Source organism: Lithobates pipiens, unplaced genomic scaffold, assembly GCF_037356315.1.
Source record: "Lithobates pipiens isolate NorthernLeopardFrog02 unplaced genomic scaffold, aLitPip1_a1.2 Scaffold_18, whole genome shotgun sequence".
Taxonomy (NCBI): domain Eukaryota; kingdom Metazoa; phylum Chordata; class Amphibia; order Anura; family Ranidae; genus Lithobates; species Lithobates pipiens.
Genome location: NW_027507758.1, coordinates 462,834,503 through 462,862,106, shown reverse-complemented (window position 1 = coordinate 462,862,106; position 27,604 = coordinate 462,834,503). Strand labels below are relative to the sequence as shown.

General features: G+C 40.5%; 1 protein-coding gene across 1 annotated transcript in view; it reads right to left on the bottom strand.

Annotated features, from left to right (window-relative positions):
• Positions 1 to 27,604, bottom strand: part of CLSTN2 (calsyntenin 2) — a 1,222,812-nt gene that overhangs the window by 273,827 nt on the left and 921,381 nt on the right. Inside the window, exon 5 of the mRNA XM_077488275.1 lies at positions 16,944 to 17,093. Within this exon, the coding sequence (XP_077344401.1) occupies positions 16,944 to 17,093 (150 nt within the window). The remainder of the gene's footprint in view (positions 1 to 16,943; positions 17,094 to 27,604) is intronic.

Genomic DNA, 27,604 nt, shown 5'->3' with positions numbered 1-27,604 from the left:
CAGCATTGCAGTTTACAATTTTCAATGCTGCTGGTCCTTGCTCTTTCAACGCTGCTTCTCTGAACTTCCAGGAGGAAGGATGGGCAAGGGAGCGCCTTGCCATCCTATGTTATGGGGTTAAGTGTTTTTATTGATGCATACAGTGTAGGGAGAGGGCATGGCCCAAACCTGAATTGGAACATAGGCAAGGATTCAAAGAAGCTGCATACTCATTACCTGAATAAATCAGCTGCTGAAAGTGCTTATAAACTGGGGGTTCAATATCAGGAAAAATACAGAAAAATGGTAATATAACAGTTTTTTTTTGTTTTTGTTTTGTAACATGTTTTATAGACCATAATATTCCTGCGCATGCCTATGAGTGTATATATTTTGTGTAGTCTTATGTGATCTTGTAGGGTATAATGTAGAACTGATGGGCTATAGCAAATTTGTAATTTGAACATTCATATAAAGTAGACCTGGATGCCCCCCACCTGACTTTTTGTTTAACTTTTCCTTTTTTTAAGTAGCATTTTATTTATTAAGTTATGTAAGATACAATAGTTCAAGGTATCAGATGTCAAAAGTCACGACTTAAAGATATAATAACCCTGGCGTCATTAACAAGCGACTGACCACACAGTCTGAACTTCCATTCTGCATACCCGTTAGTGGCTAGTAAGATAGTGATGAGCTAACAAGTGATGTCAGTGTCAGGCTATCAGACAAAATCAGCAATGGCAGCTCCTATTCTTTTTTCAAATCTCTTAATTTTTCTTTAAAATGCAGAAACCTTTCTTTCTTTGCTGTCACATGAAAAATGCATTAACTTTATTTTAATAGATAAGCCTATGTTATACTGCACTGAATAAAACAAATCTTTATCTGATATAAGACAGCGTCAGACAATAAAGAAAGCTAGGTGCAGAAAGAACACAAATATGCAATGGTCTGCAGAGAGCAGCAGGGGAAAGGTACCAGGTACTCAATAATAACCACTTATCATTCCTGGGTTTAAAACACCTCCACTCCATTCACATAATTTTTCCTCTGAAAACTATGTTATTTATAATATAAAAATGCTAACATGAATTTGTCTTATATCAAGATAGATCAAAACAGTGAGTAGCAAATGAAGCAATGTAGAAATCTAAATTCATGCTAACATTTTTAAGTAATCAAAAGTGGGAAATTAGCAGCTTTTGTATCATTTGCATCTCTAAAGCCCCATACACACGAGAGGACTTATGTCCGACAGACTTCCGAAGGAGTTCCGTCTGAGTTCTGCTGGAGTTCCGACGGAGTTCTGACGGACTTTTCGGCTGAGCGGACTTGGCCACACACAATCACACTAAGGCCGGGTTCACACCGCTGCGATGCGGGAACGCCGCGAATCCGCGGCGTTTTCCCGCATCGCATTACTCCCGCCGGCAGTTCACACTGCCCTATGCGGACGGCTGGGAGTGTCAATGATATGTTAATGACACCCCCAGATCCGTCCGCATATCGCAGTGCGATCTGCCGACTCGCACAGGAATCGGATCGCATGGTGTGAACCCCCATGCGATCCGATTCTGTTGCGGACCAAAAAAAGGGTCCCGTGCGAGTTTGCTGCGGGAGCGATGCGAATTCAGCCATACTATCTGTATGGCTGAACTCGCATCGCTACGGAGATCGGATGTGATTTGCTGTGCGAATCACATCCGGATCTCCCCCCGCAGCAGTGTGAACCCAGCCTAAACTCCGACGGATTCTAACGTGATGACGTACGACTGGATTTGAATAAGGAAGTTCATAGCCAGTAGCCAATAGCTGCCCTAGCGTCGGTTTTAGTCCGTCGGAATAGCATACACACAAGCGAATTTTTCGAAGGGACCGGGTCCGGCGGAGTTCCTTCGGAAAAATTTGAAGCCTGTTCCATATTCTAAAGTCCTTCGGACTTTGGCGAGTCAAAAGTCCGTTGCAGCCCACACACGATCGAATAGTCTGACGGAATCAGTCCGTCGGACTTTGGATGTTGAAAAGTCCGCTCGTGTGTACGGGGCTTAATTCTCTGTTATGTATAAAGAAAAATCAAGGAGGCATAACAATGTAGAAATCAGCAGCTTGGCTCTATCTACTGTATATAAAAACAATCTGTCACAAGCTGCCAATAAACCTTTCCTGGTAGGAAATGTAGATGTCTGGATGTAATGCTGACCCTTTGACTTCAATAATTGTTTGAATGTAGAATGTATCTACATACAAGTTCCAAATCAGTCATTTAAAGTATCAAAGTCAGTGGGTCAGGATAACAGCCAAGCAACCAACATTTTCAGAAAGAGCCCAGCACGGTAGTATCTTTTTAAAATTGTGACAGTGCTTGCTGTCAAAACAGGGAATCAGGGGGGTGCAGGGGTTGCTGCATCTATAACAAGTTACATAATACATACTGAATATGGGTGTAAGCCCTTGTACACACGGTCGGACATTCCGACAACCAAATCCGTCAGATTTTGTCCGATGGATTTTGTCTTAGGGATTTTGTCCGAAACTGTTGCATACACACAGTTGGACAAAGTTGTCAGAAAATCCGATCGTACTTAACGTGATGACGTTATTTTTTTAGGACGGGACTACGTTCGGGCTAGTAGCCAATAGCTTTGGTCTAGGAATTCGATCTGAGCATGCGTGTCCGATCGGAATTCTCTACACATGATCAGACAAAGTCCGATCGGATCATGTTGTCGGAAAATTTTATAGTCCAGCTGGAAAACTTGGTCCGTTGGATACTCCGATGGAAACAGTCCGATGGAGCCCACACACTGTCTGATTATCCGACAACACGGTCCTATCGGACATTGTCTATCAGAATGTTCGACCGTGTGTACAGGGGCTAACATACAACGTGATACAACAGGTGAACTTATCCTTTAAGGCTGAATTCACACTATGGGTGGTGACCAGCGTTTTAATGCAATGTAAAATGCCAGTTACTGCAAGGACACACAGAAAACAAATGTTTTCTGTGCGTCATATTCACACTGCAACACAGCCAGGAGCTGCACTAAAATGCAGACATTATTAGCAGTGTCTGCTATAATAAAATGAGCATTAATAGCAGTATCTGCCCTACACACCTACAGGTCAATTTTATCATACTCCAGTCTCTTGATAAGTAGAGATTAATGAACTGCTTTGCACAAACTCAGACTCTTAGCAGATCAGGCAAAACCTTTAATTTGCATTTTTTTTATTTGACTATGTCATGGGGCATGATTTTATAAATTTATATTTTTTAGATTTCTGTCCTCCTCTCCCTGCATATGTAAATGACTAAAGGGGGGCAGTGCGGTGCGTTGGGGTGATGCAGAAAGAGAAATGCTGTGGGCACATGAGAACTACATGTGTAAAGAACATATTCTGCGGCCATCAATGTTTTTAAATAAATATGTCTCGTTGGGTCTGGAATCTTACTCAATTTTTGTGATATTTGACATGATGTTAGTGTTCCTCCTCTGTAAAAAGCTAAGTATTGCGAAGATGACAGGAGACTGATATCAAGACATCAAGTTACATAATTAGTCAGGTTGAAAAAAGACACAAGTCCATCTAGTTCGACCATAAAAAATAAAAATACAAATAAATAAATAAAATAAATATAAAAAAATAAAAATTAAAAAATATCATACAATCCCATATACCCAATACTATACCCACAGTTGATCCAGAGAAAAGTGAAAAATCCCCCAGAAAAGCAGGATCCAATTTGCTACAGCAGGGGAAAAAATTCCTTACTGATACCAGAGAGGGAATCAGATTTTCCCCGGATCAACTTTACCTATAAATGTTAGTACCCAGTTATATTATGTACATTTAGGAGAGAATCCATGTGTTACCTGTATTCAAAAAAATTATTGTATTATTTTTCAAGGAATACAAAACTGTAATATTTTTTTTCAAATTTATAATCCATGCTATTCCATGCAAATTTCTATCTCATCCACCAGGCACCTGCAAAGTTTTTTTTTTTTTTTTTTTTTTTACTGGACAAATACAACAAAGGCAAGTTAAAATATGACTTGTATCTTCTCCCCAATACACAGGCTTCATCAGGTTTTGACCCACTATTTAGCTGTCTCCCAGTTCTGTGTCTGCTCTCCCACTTGTGACCTCTTGTTACTAGTTGCTTTTCTTATAGCATACCAAGTGGGGTGAAAACAGAAGAAGAAAAACTCTACTTGTGCCATACTTCTTGTGCAATTAAGATCAACAAGTTAACATTTTAAAAACATAAAACAACAAGCACAACAGCTTCAGCTCTGTCTAACGAGGCTCATCTTTTTTATTTTCTCAAGGTATCTGGTGGAGGAGTTGGAACATTTTACATAGTTCTATTTCAGCAATTGGGAACAAAGTATAGCATGCCCTCTATTAACAGTGTTTTACAGTTGTATGTATGTACAGTATATTGTCTTTGACTGTAGTGAACTAACTATGATGAATTACGTAATATTTAGTGATGCCTCATCTCCTATGAACCTTGATCCATGAAACTCATAGAATATGTGGGCCGTCCAAGAGATTGTTAAAAAAAAATAATAATACAGCATATTATCAAAAGTATTGGGACACCTACCTTTACACGCACATGCACTTTAATGGCATCCCAGTCTCAGTCAGTAGGATTCAATATTGAGTTGGCCCACCCTTTCCAGCTATAACAGCTTCAACTCTTCTAGGAAGGCTGTCCACAGGGTTTAGGAGTGTGTCTATGGGAATGTTTTTCCATTCTTCCAAAAGTGCATTTGTGAGGTCAGGCACTGAATATTGAACACTACAGACTAAGACTGGGATGCCATTAAAGTCCATGTGTGTGTAAAGGCAGGCGTCCCAACACTTTTGGTAATATAGCTGACCCATAGCTGACTATCACTAGGCACCAGAGGGGTAGCTAGAGCACTAGGTCCCCAAGACCCAATAATGTCTATACTCGCAAAGCTCAAGGACAGATGGATACCCCCTTCCAATCTTCCAAGTGATGCCCTCCACTGATACCCTCCAGTGATAGCAGACGGATCTGTGGCAGACATGTCCCCACGGTCAGCTTCTTCTAAGCACTCAGGTCTCTGACCCACCTGAGGCCTCTACATGACAGCCTGTGTGTGTGTGTGAGAGGGCAGCATGCCCACTTCAGGCTGGGCTCCTCCAATTTGGGTCAAAACCCAGAGCTCAGTGTGTTCACTGAAAATAAAAAATACATAATAAAAAATAAATACAGTCTCCCAGCATGCCTCTCTGGGATAGGCTGGGGCTGTATCCATATTCAAGCAGCCATCTGCATTCTATCCAGAAGCTTCTTATTTGTCCTCGATACAAAGGAAGCTATGGACCAGACTGATAGCAGCTGAACACACTGAACAGACCTAACTAGCAGATCACAGCTTCACTGTAAGCAGAATTCACAGTAAGCAGAATTTGTTATTGCCTACCAAATAAATGCAGCCACACTACCGACAGTCAAAAACCAACACTATTACTTACCTAACTAACCTAGCACCTACCTAGGGGGTTGCTACATGACATAATATACTGTAATCTTATAAAATGATCCTTTTTTAAATGTAGGTCATCTGTTATATATGGTCACTGGATAGAGACCAGCATAGTCCTGAATACATGCTTTTTTACTGTATATATTGTCTAGTTAATAAGCAATGCAGGTACCAAGCTAAGGCTCAAGATTCTAAAAGCCCATATGTACACATGGTCGGACTTTCCGGCAGAAAAAGTCAGATGGAATAATTTAATCGGATATTCCGATCGTGTGTGGGCCTCAGCTGACTTTTTTTTCAAAATTCTGATGGACCTAGAAATAGATCATGTTTTAGAACATGTTTTAAAACCGTTCGTCTGTATGCTGTTCCGATGGACCAAAAGCTATGCAAAGGCAGCTACTGTCTATTGAACTTCCTTTTTCTAGTCCCGTAGTAAGTGTTGTATGTCACCACATTCTAAATGATCGGACTTTGGTTTGATCGTGTGTAGGCAAATCAGTTTCAGCGGAACTCCGCCGGAAAAACAGCCAGAGTTTATTCTGATGGAAAAAACGGTCATGTGTACGTGGCATTACTGTTTGTTTTGAACTCAGTGTCACTGATCTTGGAGCCACAGCATAAGGAAAGAACTAATGATGTGCAGTGTGAACATGTTGGATTTTTTTAATTCTTCCAGGAGCATTAAGGTTTTTATTTAAATTGACTGTTTCACAGTTTTTATAAAGTTCATACCAAACAGTTGGCGTTTGGTTTTCTACAGTGAGTGAACAATCCTGGATAAAGTCTAGGTGGGTGGATTTGATCTGGTAATGATGGGAAGTAGGTCTTCAGTAAAACCCTAACCTGTGCCACACTTTTCTGTTCTAGGCTACTGATATGTCTCTAGAAAAGTGATATTTAAACTGTGCTATTAATTACAAATCTGCAAACAACTATTGTACTTTTTTTTGCTATAAAATGCTGTAATTATCAAAAAGCAGGTCTAATGGTTTCATGAAATATATAGTATTTGAAGAAAAATACATAAATACGACAAGCAAATCACACGGTAACTGTTTATATGGAAAGTTTTGCAGAAGCCAGAAGAAAAGAGGGCCTGCAAATAAAGTACTGAAATCCCAAGAAAGGATATGTGGCTGCGTATTGAGGCATTAAAGATGCATTTAATACGACTGGATCACACATGCCAAGTTCTTGTGTGATTTTGCTTCCTGCTGCAAAAGGAAATTGATTCATTCTCAGTGGGAGACTCAAATAAAATGTTTCAAAAGCTTCTAACATGGTTTGATGGATAATCAAAATGCATGGTCTTACTACAATTAATTTTCTAAAGAAATGTTTTTTTAAGAGTACTGACACTTAATGGTATGTCTGCAACACATTGACCACATAAGTGCAGGGACATTTTTTGGTTTTGGTTGCCTATAAACATGAAAAAATCTATTTATTAATTATAAACAGTTTTTGAATCTTAATGATGGGTTCACTGTAAGTACTACTACATGATATGTATGCATTTATATGGATGCAAATAATATCCAAGTCTTAAAGAACTCCAGGAACCATTTCATTTTAAAAACTTACCGTGGGCCTGCTTGGATGAAGTGGTTTCTCCATATGTCTTAACTGCATGGCCACCCCGCCTTTCCATCTCAGTCAATCAGAACCCACCTCGTATTTTGATAAAAAAGAAGCTCCTGAGTGGTGAAGGAATGGGAGTGCCCAGTACACTTTATAGTGCTTACTGTTCATGGAAAATGCTACTACTGTGGACTGCAGTATCCACAGCATCTATATAGTTATGGCAGATGAAGACATCACGTTAAGCTGGCCCACAGTAATAAAGTAAAATGATTCCTAGAGTTTTTTTTAAATCTGAGTAATACAATATTTGATCCTCGCAGTGGGGTTTTCCCTGCACTTCAAAAGTTCAATTCTCAATTTTGTTTGGGAGGGGAACATAAGAGTCCTTCTCTGCTCTTCATTGCTCTGGGATGTGGACATCCTCACTTACAGTGAAGGACTGCTGAGGGCCTGCCTTTGACTGATGGAAAAGGGAAGAAAAATCATCTTCGGTAGACCATTTCTGGGACAGCTAGGAGTGCCTGGAGATGTTACCTCTACCTCTTTGTTCAGTTAGGCTACAAGCATGATGATTGGTATGTTTCATGTCTATCCAATGGTGCTCTAAAATAATTTGTGTGCAGAAAGTCATCCGATATGGTAGGGAGACTACCAAGGAGGGGGGCTTAGAGAAGAGACCTTCTGCTTTTTGCACCACTGATTGATGTGCTCCACACTGCACAACAATGCACTCTGAGCCAATGTTCTAAGTGGATGTATCCTTCAGGGGCCCGTCTGGGGTTAAGGAGGAACCCCATAATATGCTGCTTTAGGATCAGATTACATGCAATCTGTTTATTCTTAGTTTGAGATTCTATAGCTTAGTTAATTAGAATGTTTTTGGCATGGCTTCTGCATTCCCCTTATTCTATCTAGGCCATGGGTCTTCAAACTACGGCCCTCCAGTTGTTCAGGAACTACAATTCCCATCATGCCCAGCCATGTCTGTGAATGTCAGAGTTTTACAATGCCTCATGGGATGTGTAGTTTCGCAACAGCTGGAGGGCCGTAGTTTGAGGCTCCATGATCTAGGCTATAAAATGAGTTTAATTGTCAAATAAAATCACAACCCCTTTAAAGTATACTATTTTTATTACAAGTCATAAGGCCCATGTATCGAATTAACAGGGAGAGAAAATAATTGCTTAAGAATGGGTAGATATTATGAGGAGATTTGCAGTCAGAGGAGAATGTTCTGGGGTCCTTAAGTGTGATACATCCGTCAGGGCAGTGTGGATGTGGATAACATCATACACCCCTTCTAAAAACAGAGCAAAAGCAAGCTTTTCCAGCACTGTCATAGGCACCACTAAAGTTGCTCGGAGAATCCTTTTTAACAAATAACACATTTTCAGTATTGTAAATCTCATTCTGTCTCCCTAAGCATCTTGTTTCTAGATGATGTGTTTTTTGTGCTGGTGCTGGTTATCTTGGCTCAGGCCCTTGTTAATCCTGCGTGACTCACCGATATATGGAAAACTCAAATTGAAACTGATGAGCCAGTTAAGTTGATTCTTTTGGCCGTAAAATGAAAATTCGCCACGCACATATTATTTTGTGAGGATGTAATTTACAGAGGGGATAGGGATTGAGTAGGAATAGCGCTTACAAAGAAGCATTGTTGTAAATATAGACATCAGACATACGCACATGAAGGATAAGGTGTCCTCTGTAATGTCAATATCATTCCATAGGTATCTATCAGATCCTTTAGTAACACTCACAGTAAATACTGACAAATGAACCATAGTGAGAATAGCTGTGTGAGTAATAGGGGATCTTGTTAAGTCCAAAAAGGCAGTTTGAACCATTGTAACTGCATGTTTTAACTTTTTGGACTGCTAGTTCATAAGGTAATTTTTTATAGGTAAGTTAAATAAAAATACTTTTTTATTATTTTCAATCAAAATATTAGGATTAGAAACCTAATAGGTAAAAGTAATACAAAGAAAAAACATGAATACATTTATCAGGATTTTCAAATTATCATTCACTGTATCTGCCAAGTATTCTTTAGCCTAAGTATGGCCTTGTTAAAGTGACACTAAATCCTGCTTGAGAAAATATTCTATTCAAGTATGTATTCTTAACTCAAAAAGTACCTTGCATTGCTCTCAGCCTACTCTAAATCTTCAAATTATTACTTGTTAATTTTTTTGCTGCTGTGATCCGACCTCCTGTTCGAGGGTGGTTATGCCCGGTCTCCATGGTCCCATTGTATAAAGGAATGTAGCTACAGTCTCTTGGCAGGGAGGAAATAAGTTAAGGTATTTCCTGGTCTTTTCACTGGGTGGGCTGCTGCTGGGCTCTGCCTATAAATCAGGAGGGAGCTGTGATAAAAGAGAGTTACAGCCACATGGGAGAAGACAGGATGATGGCTATCATGTAACCAAACCAATCCTTCAGCACACCACCAGCCTGGAGGGGCTCTGCTCCTCCCTGCATTAGCTATGTTCTCTTCTATCCATCCTCACTGGAGATTGCCTGCCTGAGAAGCCTACTAACATGCCTAGGGCTACTTAAAGGGGTTACAAAGGTAAATGTTTTTTCACCTTAATGCATTCTATGCATTAAGGTGAAAAAACATCTCACACTGCCTGCGCCCCCATCCCCCCCGTTTTACTTACCTCACCCCTCGAAAGTCCCGCGCTCATCCCCCGATGTCCTTTCCACCGTTCAGCCTGGCCGCTGATTGGCTGGAGTGGATGGATGGAAAGCAGCGCAGCCATTGGCTCGCACTGCTGTCAATCACATCCACTGATGCGGAGCGCCGGGGGGCGGGGCCGTGTGATACAGCCAGCGGCTATAGCCGCTGGCTGTATCACGGGGGCGCGCCCGCTGATGCTTCTCACCATGCGAGGGAGCTCGCATGAACGTGAGAAGCATCTGAGGGAGGAAGCAGAGACAGCTGCCGAGGGACCCCAGAAGAGCAGGTTCGGGGCCACTCTGTGCAAAACGAGCTGCACAGTGGAGGTAAGTATAATATGTTTGTTATTTTTTTTTTTATTCTCTTTACAATCCCTTTAAGCCTGTAGTCCCACAATACACAGACTGCCCTCTTGGAAAGAAAAGACACACACAGCCAGCAATGAGTGGGACAGTGTTTCTGCCCATCAAGTCTAACCTATGTGTGTGATTATATGTCAGTATTACATTGTATATCCCTGTATGTCGCGGACATTCAGGTGCTTATCTAATAGTTTCTTGAAACTATCAATGGTTGAGACCACCACCTGTGGAAGGAAATTCCACTTCCCTGCTGCTCTTACAATAAAGAACCCTTTACGTAGTTTAAGGTTAAACCTCTTTTCTTTAACAATAAAAAACAGAAGTGTGCATCTATCACAGGGTGGTTTCTGTGGATACACTCAAAAGTCAAAAAACCAATTGCCACGTCCTTATCATGACTGAAGTTAAGAAATGAAGGAAAAAAAAAGGGATGGGGGAAGGGGAAGGAAAACCTACACACAAAAAAAACCTCAAAGAAAAAAGTGTTGGTTATATTGGACTTTTTAGGCACATTTTTAAAATGAAATATACCAAAGAAAAAAGTAAAAAAAAAGATATATTCAAAAATATTTATTTATAAGAAAATACTTTTTATATAAAATAACAGACTAAAAAAGGGGGTAAAAACATATCAATTGCTGCTTTATATCCTGTCTGTGTTAATACATTCTAGACAATATCCATATCCATTTCTATTAGTTATATATACCCAAAGGATGACAGGTTGTACATTGATATTCAAAAATAAAAAAGGATTACACTAGACAAGGTATCAATTACAGAACTGATCTCAGATATATCCTGGCGCTCTACATGTTTCGCGTTTTAGTCAACGCTTCTTCAGGAGCTTTAACAATTTTATTTCTTCATGGGGGCACCCCAAAAAAAATATGCAGAAAGGAGAAGGAAGGCAATGAGAAAATATTTTTCTCGATAAATAGAATGATTTTTACTTCGACACCACACTTTCATATGTATAGGAGCCTGCGATTATCATGAGGGTTTCAGATATTTTGTAGTGTGAGGCAGCGAAAAAAGGGGGTAATATTGCACCATATTCTCTTAAATTCAGATAGCCAGTTCCTATGAGATCTCCAAGTGAGTAAAATGAAGGCAACCTGTCTAAAATAGTTCAAGGGTTAGAGGGGGGCCTTGTAGTCCCTTCAGTGTATTCCTCTGTCGGGAGATAGGACCGCTGTGCTAGATAGTGGTTGTAGCCCTTGTAGCCAGTTTTCAATCCATGTACTCACCCTATGGTCCATGCCAACGGACCTTATTTTGTACAGTAAATGTTTATGGGGAACTGTGTCAAATGCTTTTGCAAAATCCAAATACACCACGTCTACGGGCCTTCCTTTATTTCTCATTACTAAAATCTTGAATATAGTCCCTTATCATCCCCTCCAAGAGTTTACATACTATTGATGTTAGGCTAACTGGTCTGTAATTCCCAGGTATGTATTTTGGGCCCTTTTTAAATATTTGTGCTACATTGGCGCTTCTCCAATCGGCTGGTACCATTCCAGTCAGTAGACTGTCAGTAAAAATTAGGAACAATGGTCTGGCAATTACTTGAATGAGTTCCCTAAGTACCCTATGGTGCAAGCCATCTGGTCCTGGTGATTTATTAATGTTAAGTTTCCCAAGTCTAATTTTAATTCTGTCCTCTGTTAACCATTGATATGCGTCCTGTGATGTGCCATGAGGATAACCACTGCAGTTTTGGTTATTGAAGCCCCCTGATTCCCTCGTCAAGACTGAGGAGAAGAATAAATTCAGTACCTTTGCCATCTCCCCATCCTTTGTAACCGGATGTCCTTCCTAATTCTTTATTGGGCCAATATGGTCTGTCCTCCCTTTTTTACTGTTTACATACTTAATGAATTTTTTTTTATTTGTTTTTCTTTCCTCCGCTATGTGTCTTTCATGTTCTTAGGCTTTCATGGCTTAGCCCTTCCTTCTCTGGGCTGGCTGCTCAGCTGTTGGCTAATTGCCAGCTCTCATCTCTCTCCACATTTACCCAGCTGTTCCTGATCCTGCTCATCTGATCTGCCTATTTAAAGCTGTCCAGCTCACTTTATCTCTGCCTTCGCCTTGGCCACATCCCAAGAAACCATCTCCTGCGTTCCTGTTTAAAGACTGGCTTGCTGACATACCTTCTGGCTCCTTATCCTGCTTGCTGTTCCTCCACTTGGATCCCTGATTTCTGGCCTGGCCGATTACCCAATCTGGTTATTGAACTCTGGCCTGGCTGACTATTTGATCCGGTTACTAGACTCTGGCTATGCTTTGACTACGCTTACACTATTTACCTTTTTATGTTTTATTAATAAACAAGTGTGATTTAATTTTACTTCTGTCTCAGTCTGGTTCATGGTTTCTGACACTATCTTAGCCGTCCTCATTGCACCATTTAATTTCTTGTTGCATTCTTTATAAAGTCTGAGTGCTGATGATGATCCCTCAACCTTGTATTTTTTGAAGGCCTTCTCCTTTGCTTTTATATGCATTTTTACATTGGAGTTAAGCCATCAAGGACTTTTGTTCGCTCTTTTAAATTTATTACCCAATGGGATGCATTGGCTAATGCCCTTATTTAATGTGCTCTTAAAGCAAACCCATCTCTCCTCCATGTTCTTTGGTCTTACCTTTGTAGGTATGCCAGGGCAGCACACAGCCTAAGCTAGGAATTAGGGATGCAGAGAAAATAATTTGTTTCTTGTGCATGTGGACTTTGTCATGTTTACACCTTTTTCTAAGTAAACCTTTGAAACTTTGCCTTCTGCCTGATCTGAAGTTATTAAAGGAGTGTAATGCAACTGGCACGCATGTGCGCAATGTAACCGGCATGCATAGACTGCCAGCTTTGTTTCACTTGGCACGTTAGGGTATGAAAACAGCGCTTAAAGAGGCATTCTTTTGCAGTACTACATATGGTTGCCATGGGCAATGGAAGTTTACAGCCACTTAAGGCAGCCTGTTGGTAGCGTGTTGCTTTCCTGGGATATCTCTTTATCTCAAACATAATCTGGGTTATGGACAATGGAATGTGTAGTGTACATAGAGCAGTGCACAGGACAGCAACTAACATAGACTGCTTGGTCCAAACAGAAGCAAGAGGGAAAAAGCAGAAGTTCAGAAGCTAATAGAGGAAATTACGAGGAAGAAAAATATACAGTAAGAAATTATTTAAGAAAAAATGTATTACAGAGCTATTAAAGAGGAAGTCCACCTAAAAAAAATATATAATATGCCAGCAGCTACAAATACTGCAGCTGCTGACTTTTAATAAATGGACACTTACCTGCCCCAGGGTCCAGCGATGTCAGCAGCCAAAGCCGATCAATCACTCGACTCTTGGCAGCTGCCACCGTTAGCCTCGTTGAGGGAATCGGGAAGTGAAGCGTTGTGGCTTCACTTCCCAGTTCCTTACTGCGCATGTGCGATTCGCGCTGCGCATCCTAACTGGTCCCCGATATCTCCTAGGACCCGTGTATGTCCCAGCAGACATCGCGGGGGGGGGGTGTGGGAAGAGGCCTAGACTCCCGTGGGAGTCTAGGCCCAGAAGTGGGTGAAAATACCTGTCTTAGTATTGTGCCCCAGTTGAGGCACATGTGCATATCCCTGGAACCTCAACTGGGTTCCCATAAAGGTTTTTTTCAGAAGAAGTAGCAATTACATACCGGAACAGTTCCTATTCCCTTCCTATGCATTTAACAAAACTGAACACTTGCCCTAGAGGCAATCTGCCTTATAACTGTGTGCCCCTGCATAGGTCCATACTTCACAAAAATCTTGGGTAAACCTGGCCAGCAGAGTTAAACCTTGCTTCTCAGAACTTACCAGCCCTGCAGGGCAACATAAATAGACAGTGCAATTGGCCCACATTGTAATATAATAATTTAACCAACATATATTAACTTAGAAATAAAACAAAATACTATAACATAATAATATTTTACATTACAAGCACCTACTTACACACATTTGCAGCAAGCACAGAAAATACATGTTATAGTGCCAGAAAAACATTGTCCTTGTCACTTCTTGAATAAACCTGAAAACACAACCTTATTTCCTTCTTATGCCATGTACACACAGTCAGAATTTTCAATGGAAAATGTTCAATGGCAGCCTTTTGTCGGAAATTATGACTGTGTGTAGGCTCCATCGGACATTTTCCATCGTCATTTCTGACACACAAAATTTGAGATCTGGATCTCAAATTTTTGGACAAAACAAATCTGTTGTCGGAAATTCCGTTCCCTTTTCTGTAAACTACTAGTTCCCTTGCTCCTCATGTAGGGTAGATAAAGAGAAAAATACATGTTTGTAGTTCTAATTAGGAGGGTAGCTGGATTGACAACCATAGCTGCCTTAATGGATACAGTGGAGGAGAGAGCGCAACCACAGAGGGACAGAAAGTATGTTATACATAGGATCATCAGGTAAAAAAAAGGAAAAAGGCCTGGAAAAAATAAATTGAATGCAGCCACCACATCTAAGGGCACTTTCACCCTGGGGCAGGGGGGTGGGGGGTGTCGGTGGTAAAGCGCCTCTATTTTTAGCAGCACTTTACCATAGTTTTAACAACACTTTTTGGCTGCTAACGGGGCACCTTTAACCCCAGCTAGCAGGTGAGAAAGGATTAAATGCGCCGCAAAGCACTTTGGTGGCGCTGCCCATTGGTTTCACTGGGCAGGGGCCCTTTTGTAGCCGTGTCTACATCGCTCCTAAAGCACCTCTAAGATGCTGCTTGCAGGAATTCTTTTTCGAGCTTTCAAGCCTTTTTCAAGCCTTCGAGCTTTCACACTGGATTGGCAGGAGATACGCTTTACAGGAGCTTTGTAGGCACTTTTTTCAAGCGCTATAGAGCCTGTAAAGAGCCTCTGTGTGAAAGTAGCCTAAGGATTGGTAAGCTGATATATATTATATTTTTTGAGTTTAGATACTCTTAGAAAAATGTGGAATCCAGTATAACATTCAGGCAACTAGACTTTTTAGAAACAAGTTAACAATGACAACAATTTATATGTGTCTCATAAGAGGTTTAAAGTGATCTCCATTCAAAAATGTTTTTTCTTTTTTTGTCTGTGTGTTTTGGATATAATGGTATCGATTCAGGGTCATTGACATGTTTTATTGCTGTAACTTTTTCTGTTGGAAAGCTTTCCTTCTGCTTATTCACCAAGACAGGATCTGGTCAGGGTTGTTCCAAAGGGAACACAACAATAAATCCCTTTTTCTTTAGCAAAGTAGAGAAAGGTTACAACCTATGGCCAGGTTTTTACCCATCTGTGATCCTGCTGTAAAACATATTTTGTACTTCCTGCATGGTCACAGGGACAAGTAGGCAGTAATAAAAATCCAACTGAAGTTATAATTTTTACCCACTTTATTCACATAAAATAAGTTTTACTGGAGTTCTGCTTTAAGGGTTTATTTATAAAGTTGCAAATGTGACTTCAACCATACTTTAACTGGATGTGAAACTTCATAGGCATTGTGTTTTAAATTATAGTACTTGATTCACCTGCAGAGAATATTTAGTAATGTTAGATTCACTGCAATATATATGCCTCTAAGTGTAGTTCCGGACGGATATGTCATGATTACTCATTTTAATTATTACAAAAACACACCCTTGCAAAATTCTAGTTTTTTTTTTTTTGCTTTTGTTTTTTTTGTTTTCTTAATACAAGATTCACTACTACACAATTTGAGGCATTCACTCTAGAGAGCCAATAAAACCTTCAAAAATTACTCAACCGCGAACATCACAACAGAAAGGATGCCACAGTGGGATGCCACTCACTCATCTTCTTCCCATTCTGTCTCGTACCCTTCCCTCCCCTATGTTTTACCCTACCCCTTCATTTTGCTTTCATTTCCCACTTCCCACCCACATGCGCTCATATCCTTATAACACCCTTCCTTTCTTTCCCCCCGTATCATTCCTTCCTTTCTCCCTTTATCAGGCCACCATTTCCCCTAATTGCCTGGTTTTATATCATAGCTCCCAACTGTGCCTGATTTGGAGGAACTGTCCCTTTTTTTGGATAAAGTCCCTCTGTCCCTTCTTCTTCCTCATTTGTCCCTTATTTTGGTCTAGTAAATGAACAGAAGCTGTGCTGACTTTCATCATCCAATCATGTGCAAGTAAAATGCTGTTTTTTTTTTCCTTGGATGTGATTGCGTATTCTTTGCAAAGTGAAGCTTTACCTCATTCACTAAGCTCTGGAGCAACTGCCCTTGCAGAGTGCAACTGCTCTTTGCAAAGTGTGCAGTCTATTTTCCTTTAGTAAATCAACCCCTATGTGTGTTGGCATGTTGTTATTGCCTCTAGCCTATAAATAAGCTGTAACTGCAAACCTTATACATGGTGACCAGAATGCAGATTTTGTATTAATACCCTGTTCTGTATTCTCTTGATAAAAATTCAACTGGAAAGAAACGTTCACTGCTAAACTTAACTTTTACACTTTTTTTTATTGGGAACGGTACTTCAAATCCTGATGTTTTCCTTTACATCATCAGGATGAGTTACTTCTTGTGTTAGAAGCACAACAACTTTACAAGAGGGATTTCCCACTGAGAGAGAGCAGCATGAGCCAGAACAAGCTCTAAGGTCAACATCAGCACTTATCTGCCTTTGAGAACAGTGGAGCCTGGGGCTTTAGAAAAGAGCAATCACAAGTGGATATTCAGGCTCAGGAAAACAGTGCTGAATGCCTCTGCAGAACTGAAATGTCTGTACACAGCTTGAGACAAAGGACCAGAAAGGCGCCTTACCTTGCCACCCTGGCTTGCACACTGGCTTTACATCCACTTTCACAATGACCTCTTCCGCTGCATGCTTCTGGCCGCAGTCATATGCTGTGACTTTAATCTCATACTGATGTTGCTTATCATAGCTCAGCTTCTCTGTGTTCCTGATGTTGCCTTGAAGATAAAAAGATCATATGCACCATGATTAGGAAGAAAGAACTTGTCTGAGTAAGCTACACTTCACATACAAGTAATGCTGTACAGAGTTTAACCATTTCAGCCCCGGAAGATTTGGCTGCTCAATGACAAGGCCATTTTTTGCAATACGGTACTGCGTCACTTTAACTGACAATTGCGCGGTCGTGCAATGCTGTACCCAAACAACATTATTCCAACAAATAGAGCTTTCTTTTGGTGGTATTTGATCACCTCTGCAGTTTTTATTTTAACAAAAGAAGAGCGGCACTTTTGAAAATACACAATAACTTTATTTTTTGCTATAATAAATATCCCAAATTTTAGGCCGATATGTATTCTTCTACATATCTTTGGTTATGTTAAAGTTATAGCGTCTACAAAATAGGGAATAGATTTATGACATTTTTATTATTATTATTTTTTTACTACTAATGGCGATTTTTATTGGGACTGCAATATTGCAGCAGACATATTGGACACCTTTGACACATTATTATTATACAGGATTTATATAGCTCCAACAGTTTGTGCAGCACTTTACAACATCGGGGAAGATGGTACAATTACAATACAATACAGGAGGAATCAGAAAGCCCTGCTCGTTAGAGCTTACAATCTAGAAGGGAGAGTCAAGTGAAACAAAGGGTAGTAGCTGTGGGGGGTGATCAGATGGACAAACTGAAAATACAGTTGTTAGGTGCGGGTAGGATAAGCTTCTCCGAAGAGAAGGGTTTTCACGGATCATCTAAAAGCTAATAGAGTAGGAGATAAGCGGACAGATTGGGGTAAGGCATTCCATAGGCTGGAGAGGCTCTGGAAAAGTCCTGGAGGTGAGCATGGGAGGAGGTGATGAGAGAGCTAGAGAGCAGAAGGTCTTGCAAAGAACGAAGAGAACGATTAGGTTGGTATTTTGAGACTAGGTCAGTGATATAGCTGGAGGCAGAGTTGTGGGTGGCTTTGTAGGTAGTCGTCAATATTTTTAATTTGTTGGGTGAGCAGAAGCCAGTGGAGGGATTCACAGAGAGGAGTATCAGACACAGAGCGATTAGTAAGATGGACGAGCCTGGCAGCAGCATTCATGATGGATTGAAGGGGGGATAGAGTATGTAGTAAGCCAATGAGGAGGGGGTTGCAGTGATCAAGACAAGAGATGACTAGGGAGGGAATTAAGAGCTTTGTGGTGTCATTGGTTAGAAAGGGGCATATTTTGGAGATGCTGCGGAGGTTGAGGCGGCAAGATTTGGACAGTGATTGCATGTGGGGCTTAAAGGAGCAAATCAAATGAAGACTCAGCATTTGTGTGTGGTGGTGTTGTTCCACATCCTGTATAAAGGATCCTAATCTGAAAAAGTATTTTCATGTATTCTGGTCTTCCCCTATAGTTGTGTCTATTCTATTAACATTTTGTTATTTATGCCCTCCACCAGATAATGGGCCCTTTGTGCTCTATACACCCCTGATGAAGGAGACCAAGATTGTTCCGAAACGCGCTGGGTCTTTGAGCATCGTGGCCTACTTCGTGTCATATGGATGACCTTCTATCTATGATTGTCATACTATTGCGGATATTATTTGCATGTATTTTTAATTGTGCTTTGATTATTATACATGTTCTCTTGTTGTGTTCAACATACATTTATATTTTGTGTGTAATCAATTTTGTTATATTTTAAAACTTGAAATTGTGTACGTGTCGTAAAAGTCCTAAAAATAGGGGGTTGTTTTCCCTGATTTGCTGTGGGGCTTAAAGGAGGGTTCAGAGTCCAGGACTACATCTAGAACCTTGGCATGTCACTGGCAGGGAAGGGGTTGACACTAGGGGGCGATCAAGGGGTTAACTGTGTTCTAACTTGGAGGGGTGAGACTGACTAGGGGAGGAGAGAGATCGGTGTTCATACTTGGTATGAACACATGATCTGTCTCCTCTCCCCTGAGAGAACTGGGATCTGTGTGTATACACACACAGATCCCGGGTTCTCGCTCTGTCACAATCCCGGTCACGCCTGCTGGGAACTTGAATCGCCTCAAGCATGGCACTGCGGGTGCACCCCCTATTGGTAAGAAGGCAAACCAACGTACTGTTACATTATTTCGCCCAGGGGAGCCAACCTGCCGCAGTACAACTGCTGGATGGGAAGGGGTTAATAGATGGACTTCTGGGAAACAGCTAAATACACAGAAAAACACAGAAAATATATTTATAAGAGAGATGTTTAACCTGCCAAAAGATTTTTTCTGTCCATCCAGTGCTGAGATTCACACAGCTCTGTCATACACCGCAGCCCTGCTTGGCAGGGTAGAAGATCTGATTTTAATCTACTGCAGTTAAGTTACTGTTACACGTCTTGTTTTTTTTTGAGCCTGTGACTGCTCAGTAAAAGGAAAAGTAGCTGAGCTAATTTCTATCCACATCCTTGTTAGCACACAATAACTACAGAATAGCTAATTGGCTGCATGTTTTGCGTCTTCCTATCATACTTCTGCTGTCCAGAAAACTCATAAACTGATAATACCAAGTCAAATCCAGGTACTTAATATCAAATCTTTTTTTTTTTTTGCGGTATTGTTTTTTGTTGTTTTTATTTTTCTTAATTTACCTATTATGTATAGTCCTTTTCCTTTAAAATATTTTTTCTTAAAGCTGCTGTCTCCTCCGCTATCTGGGTGTTAAGGAGACACCCACTCACAGCCAATAAGGCTTACCTGTAGCTAGCCAGGATATCTCCTAAACCTGAAATCCCTTGTATCTGCATGTGCCGACATCATCGGCACATGCACACTGAAGCAATGGCATGTATGTGCCGTTTGCTTCAGTGAGTGTGGTGTTACCGGCAGCTTCCGCGTGCATGCAAGCGAGGGCTTCGTTCTCAGGTGAGTATTACATAAAGACCTAGTATGCTATGCATACTAGCTCATTATGCCTTTGTCTTGCAGATGTTAGTTTAAAAAAAAAGTGGGTTTACAACCACTTTAATGTCTTCTATAAAAAAATTAAGTTTGGGGAATACTGATCGATCCTCGAGTTGACAGCGGTGAAAAAAGACAGCTGGTAAGTGTTTGGGGACAGAGAGGGGTACCAGAATTTTTTTTAACCTTAATGGACATGTGCAGTTCATTTCATTCCGAATGAATTATCTGACAAATCTTTCATTATTCAGAGATTCGGATGTATCCGAATACCCAAATTACAGTATAAATGAAGTTTACCGAATGCTCCGAATAACAAAATTTAATTTGTCCAAATTTCCGAAAATCTAATTTTGAAATTCAAATCAAATCCCATTTGAATTCAAACTGTAAACATATTTCTGAAATCAAAGACTGTGTGTGTTATTAGTACCATTTTTAAATAATGCTGCTTTTGTTAAGCCAAAGGTGATTTACAGAGTCACTGTAATAATTTTATGAAGATTTTTCTTTTGCTTGTTCAATTTGCCGCATTTGAATCTAATAAAATATAAAAATTTTCGATTTGACCAATTCAAAATGTATCGAATCAAAAAAAAAAAAATTGTTAAATTCGAAGAAGATTTGAAAGAAAGCATGAAATGAATTCCGAAAACAAATTCCAAATACGGATCCCGAATACGAATCCCAAATATGAAATGAAATGAATTCCAAAAACAAATTCCAAATACGGATCCCGAATATGAATCCCAAATATGAATTGAACAAATCAACCGAATTTACTGAAACAAAATAACTAGATTAACAAATCTAAACTAAACTAAACAAAACACATTTTTTTCATCATGCACATGTCTAAACCTTAATGCATTGAGGAAAAAAAAAACTTTAAACCTTTATCCCTACTTTAATGAAAAAAAAAATGTATTGGCTACTAGCAAGCAGGAACCACATGCTATGTACCACTTGTTTAGGTGCTTTCATGATGGTACTACTTGATGTGTGAGTGAGCACCCTCCCATAATTAGCCATAGGTCATTCTGTTACAGCGGCTTCCACACCAGAACAATAAACTCTTTTCACCTGCCAGCAATAAATTGGAGAGGCACACAGATAAGGATATGCTGGTTACTACAAGTAACACTAATGCCACCTAGTACTACTTGCACTTAGGGTTTTCACTTTTAACATGATATTTTCATCCAAAACAGACATTTAGGTGTCAATTATTAGAACCACCCACTGCTTTCTTTTTTATGTGGGGCCTCACTGATTCTGCCACCTGCACCATAATGTAAAACAAATTAATACTTTGTAGTTGTGGGGTTCCGTTCATGGTGGTGGCCAAAGCAGATGGATGTAGGTGGGAACTCAATTGCTGAGCCCAGAAACCACAAGTCCCTTAGTCATATACAGTAAGATGCAAACCAGTGTGGTTGCAAACTGATAAATTTCATTTTGCATTTTGGATGGAATTTCTGTAAAATTCCTATAACACGTGTTATGTTTTTGGGATAATCTATTTCAGGAGATAATTAATAGATAATAATATAATTTACATCATATTATTAATAATTGCCAGGTTAGGCATAATTCTAAAGATAAGTGGTCATTAATTTCAATATGTATTACTTTATACATTGCATTGATTAACTCTATAATAACCTTTTATAACTAAGAACTCAGCAGCCAATTTTAGTTATAATAATGGATTCATTCACCACCTAGACAGTGTTCAAGTCAGATAAATTGCACAGACTTAATAGAGTACAATGTAACACATCACAAAGAGCAATCTCTGGCACACTTTTGATCTATAACTGTCTGCTACTTCCACTCGTATAGCACAAACATTAAAATTAAGGAAATTCAAAGATCTCAATCATATATCTAGTAATAAGGGTGTCTTGAGTACTGAAATAAAAGCTAATCTTTTTACACTGATTGATGTTAGGAAACAGGATATTAACATGCAATGCAAGAGGATTCTTAAATAAAAAGAAACATAAAAAAGGATTTATTCTAAAAATGTGATCAAGGGATGCAGTAATGGCTCTATGATGTAGAGCAAAACTACAGTGCATATCACATATAAAGACAGAGGAGAAGAGAGTCGATGGTTTTATGGAACTACAGTATGAGTTCAAAAAGTGCCGACACTTGTATTGTATACTTGGCTCTTTCTATCTCTCTCTTTCTCTCTCTCTCGCTCTCAGCTATGCCATGCCATACTGCCAAAAAGTTTGGAAAAGCTTTGATTGATTTCATACATTGGTGGTCTAGCATATCCACTAATTACTCACTTTAACAGACCTTTGTTTTTGGCAACCCAGTATACAGAATTCCATGCAGCACCTGCTGCACTTACTGTACATGCAAGAGCTCCAGCAGCTACTCTCAGAATCCTGTGACTGGGGTGGGTTAGTTACTAAACCTGAACTCTGTACAATCAATATATCAAATACATTCTTTTCCTGGCCTTATGAACTAGGCAACCCCAGGCAGCCAGCCCAGGGCTAAACAAAGGCTTAGTCAATCTGGACCTCTGCATTCAGGGCAGCTGCCTTATTTGCCTCTATGGTTGAAGCAAAACTGCAGACAGATGTGATTAAAGCAGTGATGGCGAACCTTGGCACCCCAGATGTTTTGGAACTACATTTCCCATGATGCTCATGCACTCTGCAGTGTAGTTGAGCATCATGGGAAATGTAGTTCCAAAACATCTGGGGTGCCAAGGTTCGCCATCACTGGATTAAAGTTTGTTTTTTTGTTTGTTTTTACCCTTTAGGCTCCATGCACACTGGACTTAAAAAAACATTGATTCTACAGGCCTTTGATGTTTTTTTTTATACTGCCTCTAGAAGCACTTCTACTGTGTTCTATGTGTCTTTGCACATTATGATTACTAAAGGCGTTTTCTGTCAGGGACGTTCAGAGGCAGGAAAAAAAAAACCTTCTCTAGCGTGTTTTCTAGAGAAGTTTAGGAGCTGTAAAAACGTCAGTCTCTCCTAAACTCCTCTTATCTCTTCTAAACGTCGAGTTTCAATTGTTTTTAATAAAAAAAAAAAAAGTAAAAAAGGGTGTGTTGTACATCATTTCCTGGCTTCTGCAGAGGGACATGTAGTGCAAAAAACACTTATGCCGCGTACACACGGGCAGACTGTATGGCGTACTTAGTCCGTCGAAACACATTTCAGCGGACAGTCCGCTCGTGTGTGGGCTTCAGCGGACTTTTTCAGCGTGCAGTCTGGCGTACTAAGTATTTCGGATTTTTCGAAATTCTGTCCGTCGTACTTTGGTTTCAGCAGACAATCCGCTCGTCAGTAGGCTAGTTCGACGGACTAAGAATGGCGCATGCCCAGAAAGGATTTACACGGCGGAAGGGTGCTTTGCTGTGTATTGGACTTCCTATTTCTAGTCCCGTCGTACGTGCTGTACACGTCATCGCACAAGCTTTCGACGGACTGTTTGTGCATCCGTGTGTGGTCAAGTCCGTTCAGTCGAAAGTATGACGGACTGTCCGTCGGATTGTATGACGGACTAAGTACGCCATACAGTCCGCTCGTGTGTACGTGGCATAAGAAACAAAATGCTCTTAAACTCTCATAGACTCGCCTAAACTTTGTACTATATTCTTTCAATTTGCAATCGTTTATGTCACGTTTTTAAGCTAAAAACGTTCACATTTTTTTTTGCTCCTAGTGTGCATGGAGCCTTAAAGCAAATCTGTCATTAGGTAAACATGAACGATTCTACTGCTGACTCCTTCTGATAATGCTGATAATGCTAGTTTAGTGATGACCCCCTTACTTCCATACTTTGAATCACTGACCCAAACCAAGTATTTAAGCAAGAACTTCTGAGTTTTTTTATATGCATTTTTTTTTTAAAGTCAGTAGTTCTGACCCGTAAGTTCATTATCCTAGTTTCCGGAAAGAATACAATGACACTATTGGGTGACATTTTGTTTTATACTTAAACAATAGCTGACATACACTATATTGTCAAAGAAAAGTCCATAAAAACATGTATGAGTGAGTTTGGGGTGGAGGAACTTGACTGGGCTGCTCCTGACCTCAACCTGATAGAACATCTTTGGGATGAATTAGAGCGGAGACTGCGAGCCAGGCCTTCTTGTCCAAATTCAGTGCCTGACCTCACAAATGCACTTCTGGAAGAATGGACAAACCTTCCCTTTAGACACACTCCTAAACCTTGTGGACAGCCTTCCCAGAAGAGCTGAAGCTGTTATAGCTGCAAAGGATGGGCCAACTCAATATTGAACCCTGTGGACTAAAACTGGGTTGCCATTAAAGTTTATGTGCACGTAAAGGCGGGTGTCACAATTCTTTTGACAATATAGTGTAATGTTTAAAAACCATGGTTCTTTTTTTCTAATTTTTCTTGCATTATTGGTATTTTCTTCCACATTTATATGCTGACTAAGCTGTCAGCAAAACTGGCAGAGACAGGGTCTTGGAGAAATAATAGCACTGGCCAGCTTTCCAAAAAAAATAAAATGTTTGGCCTACAGTAAATCGAAAATGAACGCCCTTTCCCCCAGCCCAACTAAACTGTGTAAAGTGCATGTAAAGGTAAAAATGTTTTGTTCATTTCGAATACAGTTGTGAGGTGGTACAAGATGTCAAATCGTCACCGCTATCTGTGTCCATGCTGGAGTAATTCACCCTTCTATATGTCTTGGTTAGCATTGTCAAACAGAAAGAGGAGGGGAAATCCATAATGTTATCATTGTTACCAGGGCAAAAGGTAAGGATAAATCATCCAATGGAATGTTCCTCTGGCAACTGTCTAAGGTGGAGTTTTCCTCTTTTTTGGAAGGGGGGAGGCTATCATTTCTCTTTGTATTTTCAAGACAGCAAGTGAATGCAAATCTCCCAAGTGCCACATAAAAATAGTCTAACTCACTGAAATTCTCATATTTACATATTCTTAAAAAATAGTATGAGCTGTAAAACAAGGCCTAACTGGCCTCCGTAGTTGCAGAAACTGTGGTGTAATTCATCATCAAAGTTCATAACAGAATTACAACAGAATCACTGAAGTCATTCACGTAGTTTTTTCAGCTCAACTCACCCTGCTACTCCATTCCAGATTACCTGCTCAGTGTTTACATTAGAGGTAAGTAGGCTGGAAGGCTGTTGAGTGATTGGCGGGAGGGGGGAGCAGAGAGTCATATGCTGCCTAAAATAATAATTTGGATTACTTTAACCACTTCAGATCCGCGCTATTGCCAAATGACGGCATTAGCGCGGACCTACATTTTCAGGACTACGTCTATTGACGTCGTCCTGGTTACGAGCGGCCTGCGCGCCCCCTGAGGGGCGCGCGCGGCGCGCTCTGTGATCGGCGAGTCCGTGAGACTCGCCTGATCACCGATCCGTGTAAGGGGTCGATCCCGACCCCTTATCACGTGATCAGCTGTCAGCCAATGACAGCTGATCATGTGATAGAACGGAGCCGGTAATCGGCTATTATTCCTCCTCGCGCTGACAGCGCGAGGAGAGAAAAAAAAAGCCGATCACCGGCGGCCGTGATCGGGACATCAGTCCCGATCACGGCCATCAATACAAGGGACCACCTGCCACCTGCCTGTGCCCACCTGCCTCCCGCAGTGCCATCCTGAAGTAAAATAAAAGAAAAAGTAAGTGCCCCCCGTCAGTGCCCCCTGTCAGTGCCCATAGTGCCCACAGTGCCACCCACAGTGCCACCCACAGTGCCACCCACAGTGCCACCCACAGTGCCACCCCACAGTGCCACCCACAGTGCCACCCAATCTGCCTCAAAGGTGCTGCACCCCAGTGCCGCCCATCAGTGCCCAGCAGTGCCGCCCATCAGTGCCCAGCAGTGCCGCCCATCAGTGCCCAGCAGTGCCACCTATCAGAGCCACCTATCAGTGCCACCTATCAGTGCCCATCAGTCCCATCTATCTGTGGTACCTATCAGTGCCCATCCGTGCCACCCATCCGTGCCACTTATCCGTGCCACCCATCCGTGCCATCTTATCTGTGCCCATCTTTGCCCATCAGTGCCGCCTTATCTGTGCCCATCGGTGCCGCCTTATCTGTGCCTATTAGTGCCGCCTTAACTATGCCTATCAGTGCCCACCAGTGCAGCCCATCAGTGCCCACCAATGCAGCCCATCAGTGCCCACCAATGCAGCCCATCAGTGCCCACCAATGCAGCCTATCAGTGCCGCCTAATCAGCGCACTTCAATGAAGGAGAAAAATGACCCGTTTGCAAAATTTTATAACAAACTATTAAAACATGATTTTTTTTTTTTTGCATCTTTTTTTGTTTGTTTAGCAAAAAATAAAACTCCGAGCTGTAACTAAATACCACCAAAAGAAAGCTCTATTTGTGGGAAAAAAATGATAAAAATTTCATTTGGGTACAGTGTTGTATGCCCGCGCAATTGTCACTCAAAGTGCATCAGCGCTGAAAGCTGAAAATTGGTCTGGGACTGAGGGGGGTTTAAGTGCCCAGTAAGCAAGTGGTTAACTATTCAACCCTTTATAAATAATCGTATAATGTTTCTTAGAGGTGCTTACTGACTGCTTTGTTGTTTTACTATCCTTTTGAAATGATTGCTTTTTGAATGATACCAAATCAAAAGACAAATAGTAGACAAAACTGAGATCTGTATTTACATTGATTGTGGGACATTTCGAAATATTTCATGCCTTGTAAAACTATGAAGCAGGTACATATATTGGCTTTTAATTCTTTCCCCATAGTGATATGCTCAGGAGTGCACAGATGTTTTCATCCTTATCTCGAAGACTCTGGCATATACACAATGTTTTCCTTGCGGAAAATTCAGAATCTCATTATAATTATAGTGCTACTTGGAAGCACATGGTAATTAAGAATACTTTTTAAAAGAGAATTGGAGACAAAACACAAAATTCCGTAATAAAAAGGCTAAGTAAGCAGCTATTTAGCTGTGGCTCCCTTTTGATTTTGTGCATTGGATAAAAAGCCCATCATATGGTTTTGAGCCTGTAGCAGAAACACAGTATTGAACACACCTCTCTTCTAAATATCTTTTTGATTTCTACAAATAGAATTGCACTATATATCATATTCTGAGACACTAAAGTAGCACAGGGGAAAGCAAAGTACAAGATGTTTTATTCCAGAGGTAAGAAGTAAAAGAGAATCAGTTGTGCAGCAGTTTTACATTCATTTTACTTATTCAACACATTTTACAAGGTTTTGAGTAAATTCCAAATGCTGCCAAAAACGCTTAGTCATCTACAGTATATCTCCTGACAACAGAAAGTCACTAGAGAATATCATAGTAATTTGTCATTATAATGGAAGTAAAAATTATAGGGAAGGTAATAAAATAAGTTGTTTTGTATAATTTAGAATATTTGTTTTTTCATATGGCCTGAATAAAATAAGAAGACATTATGATTCAGGCACATATTTGAATTAACTGCGTATTTATAATAGATACTAGTAGATTTCACTATTTTGCTCTCTGCTATAATCTGCAAGGTTACTCCATCACACATAACATGCAGGTTGCTGTGCAAAGCCTACATTGTCC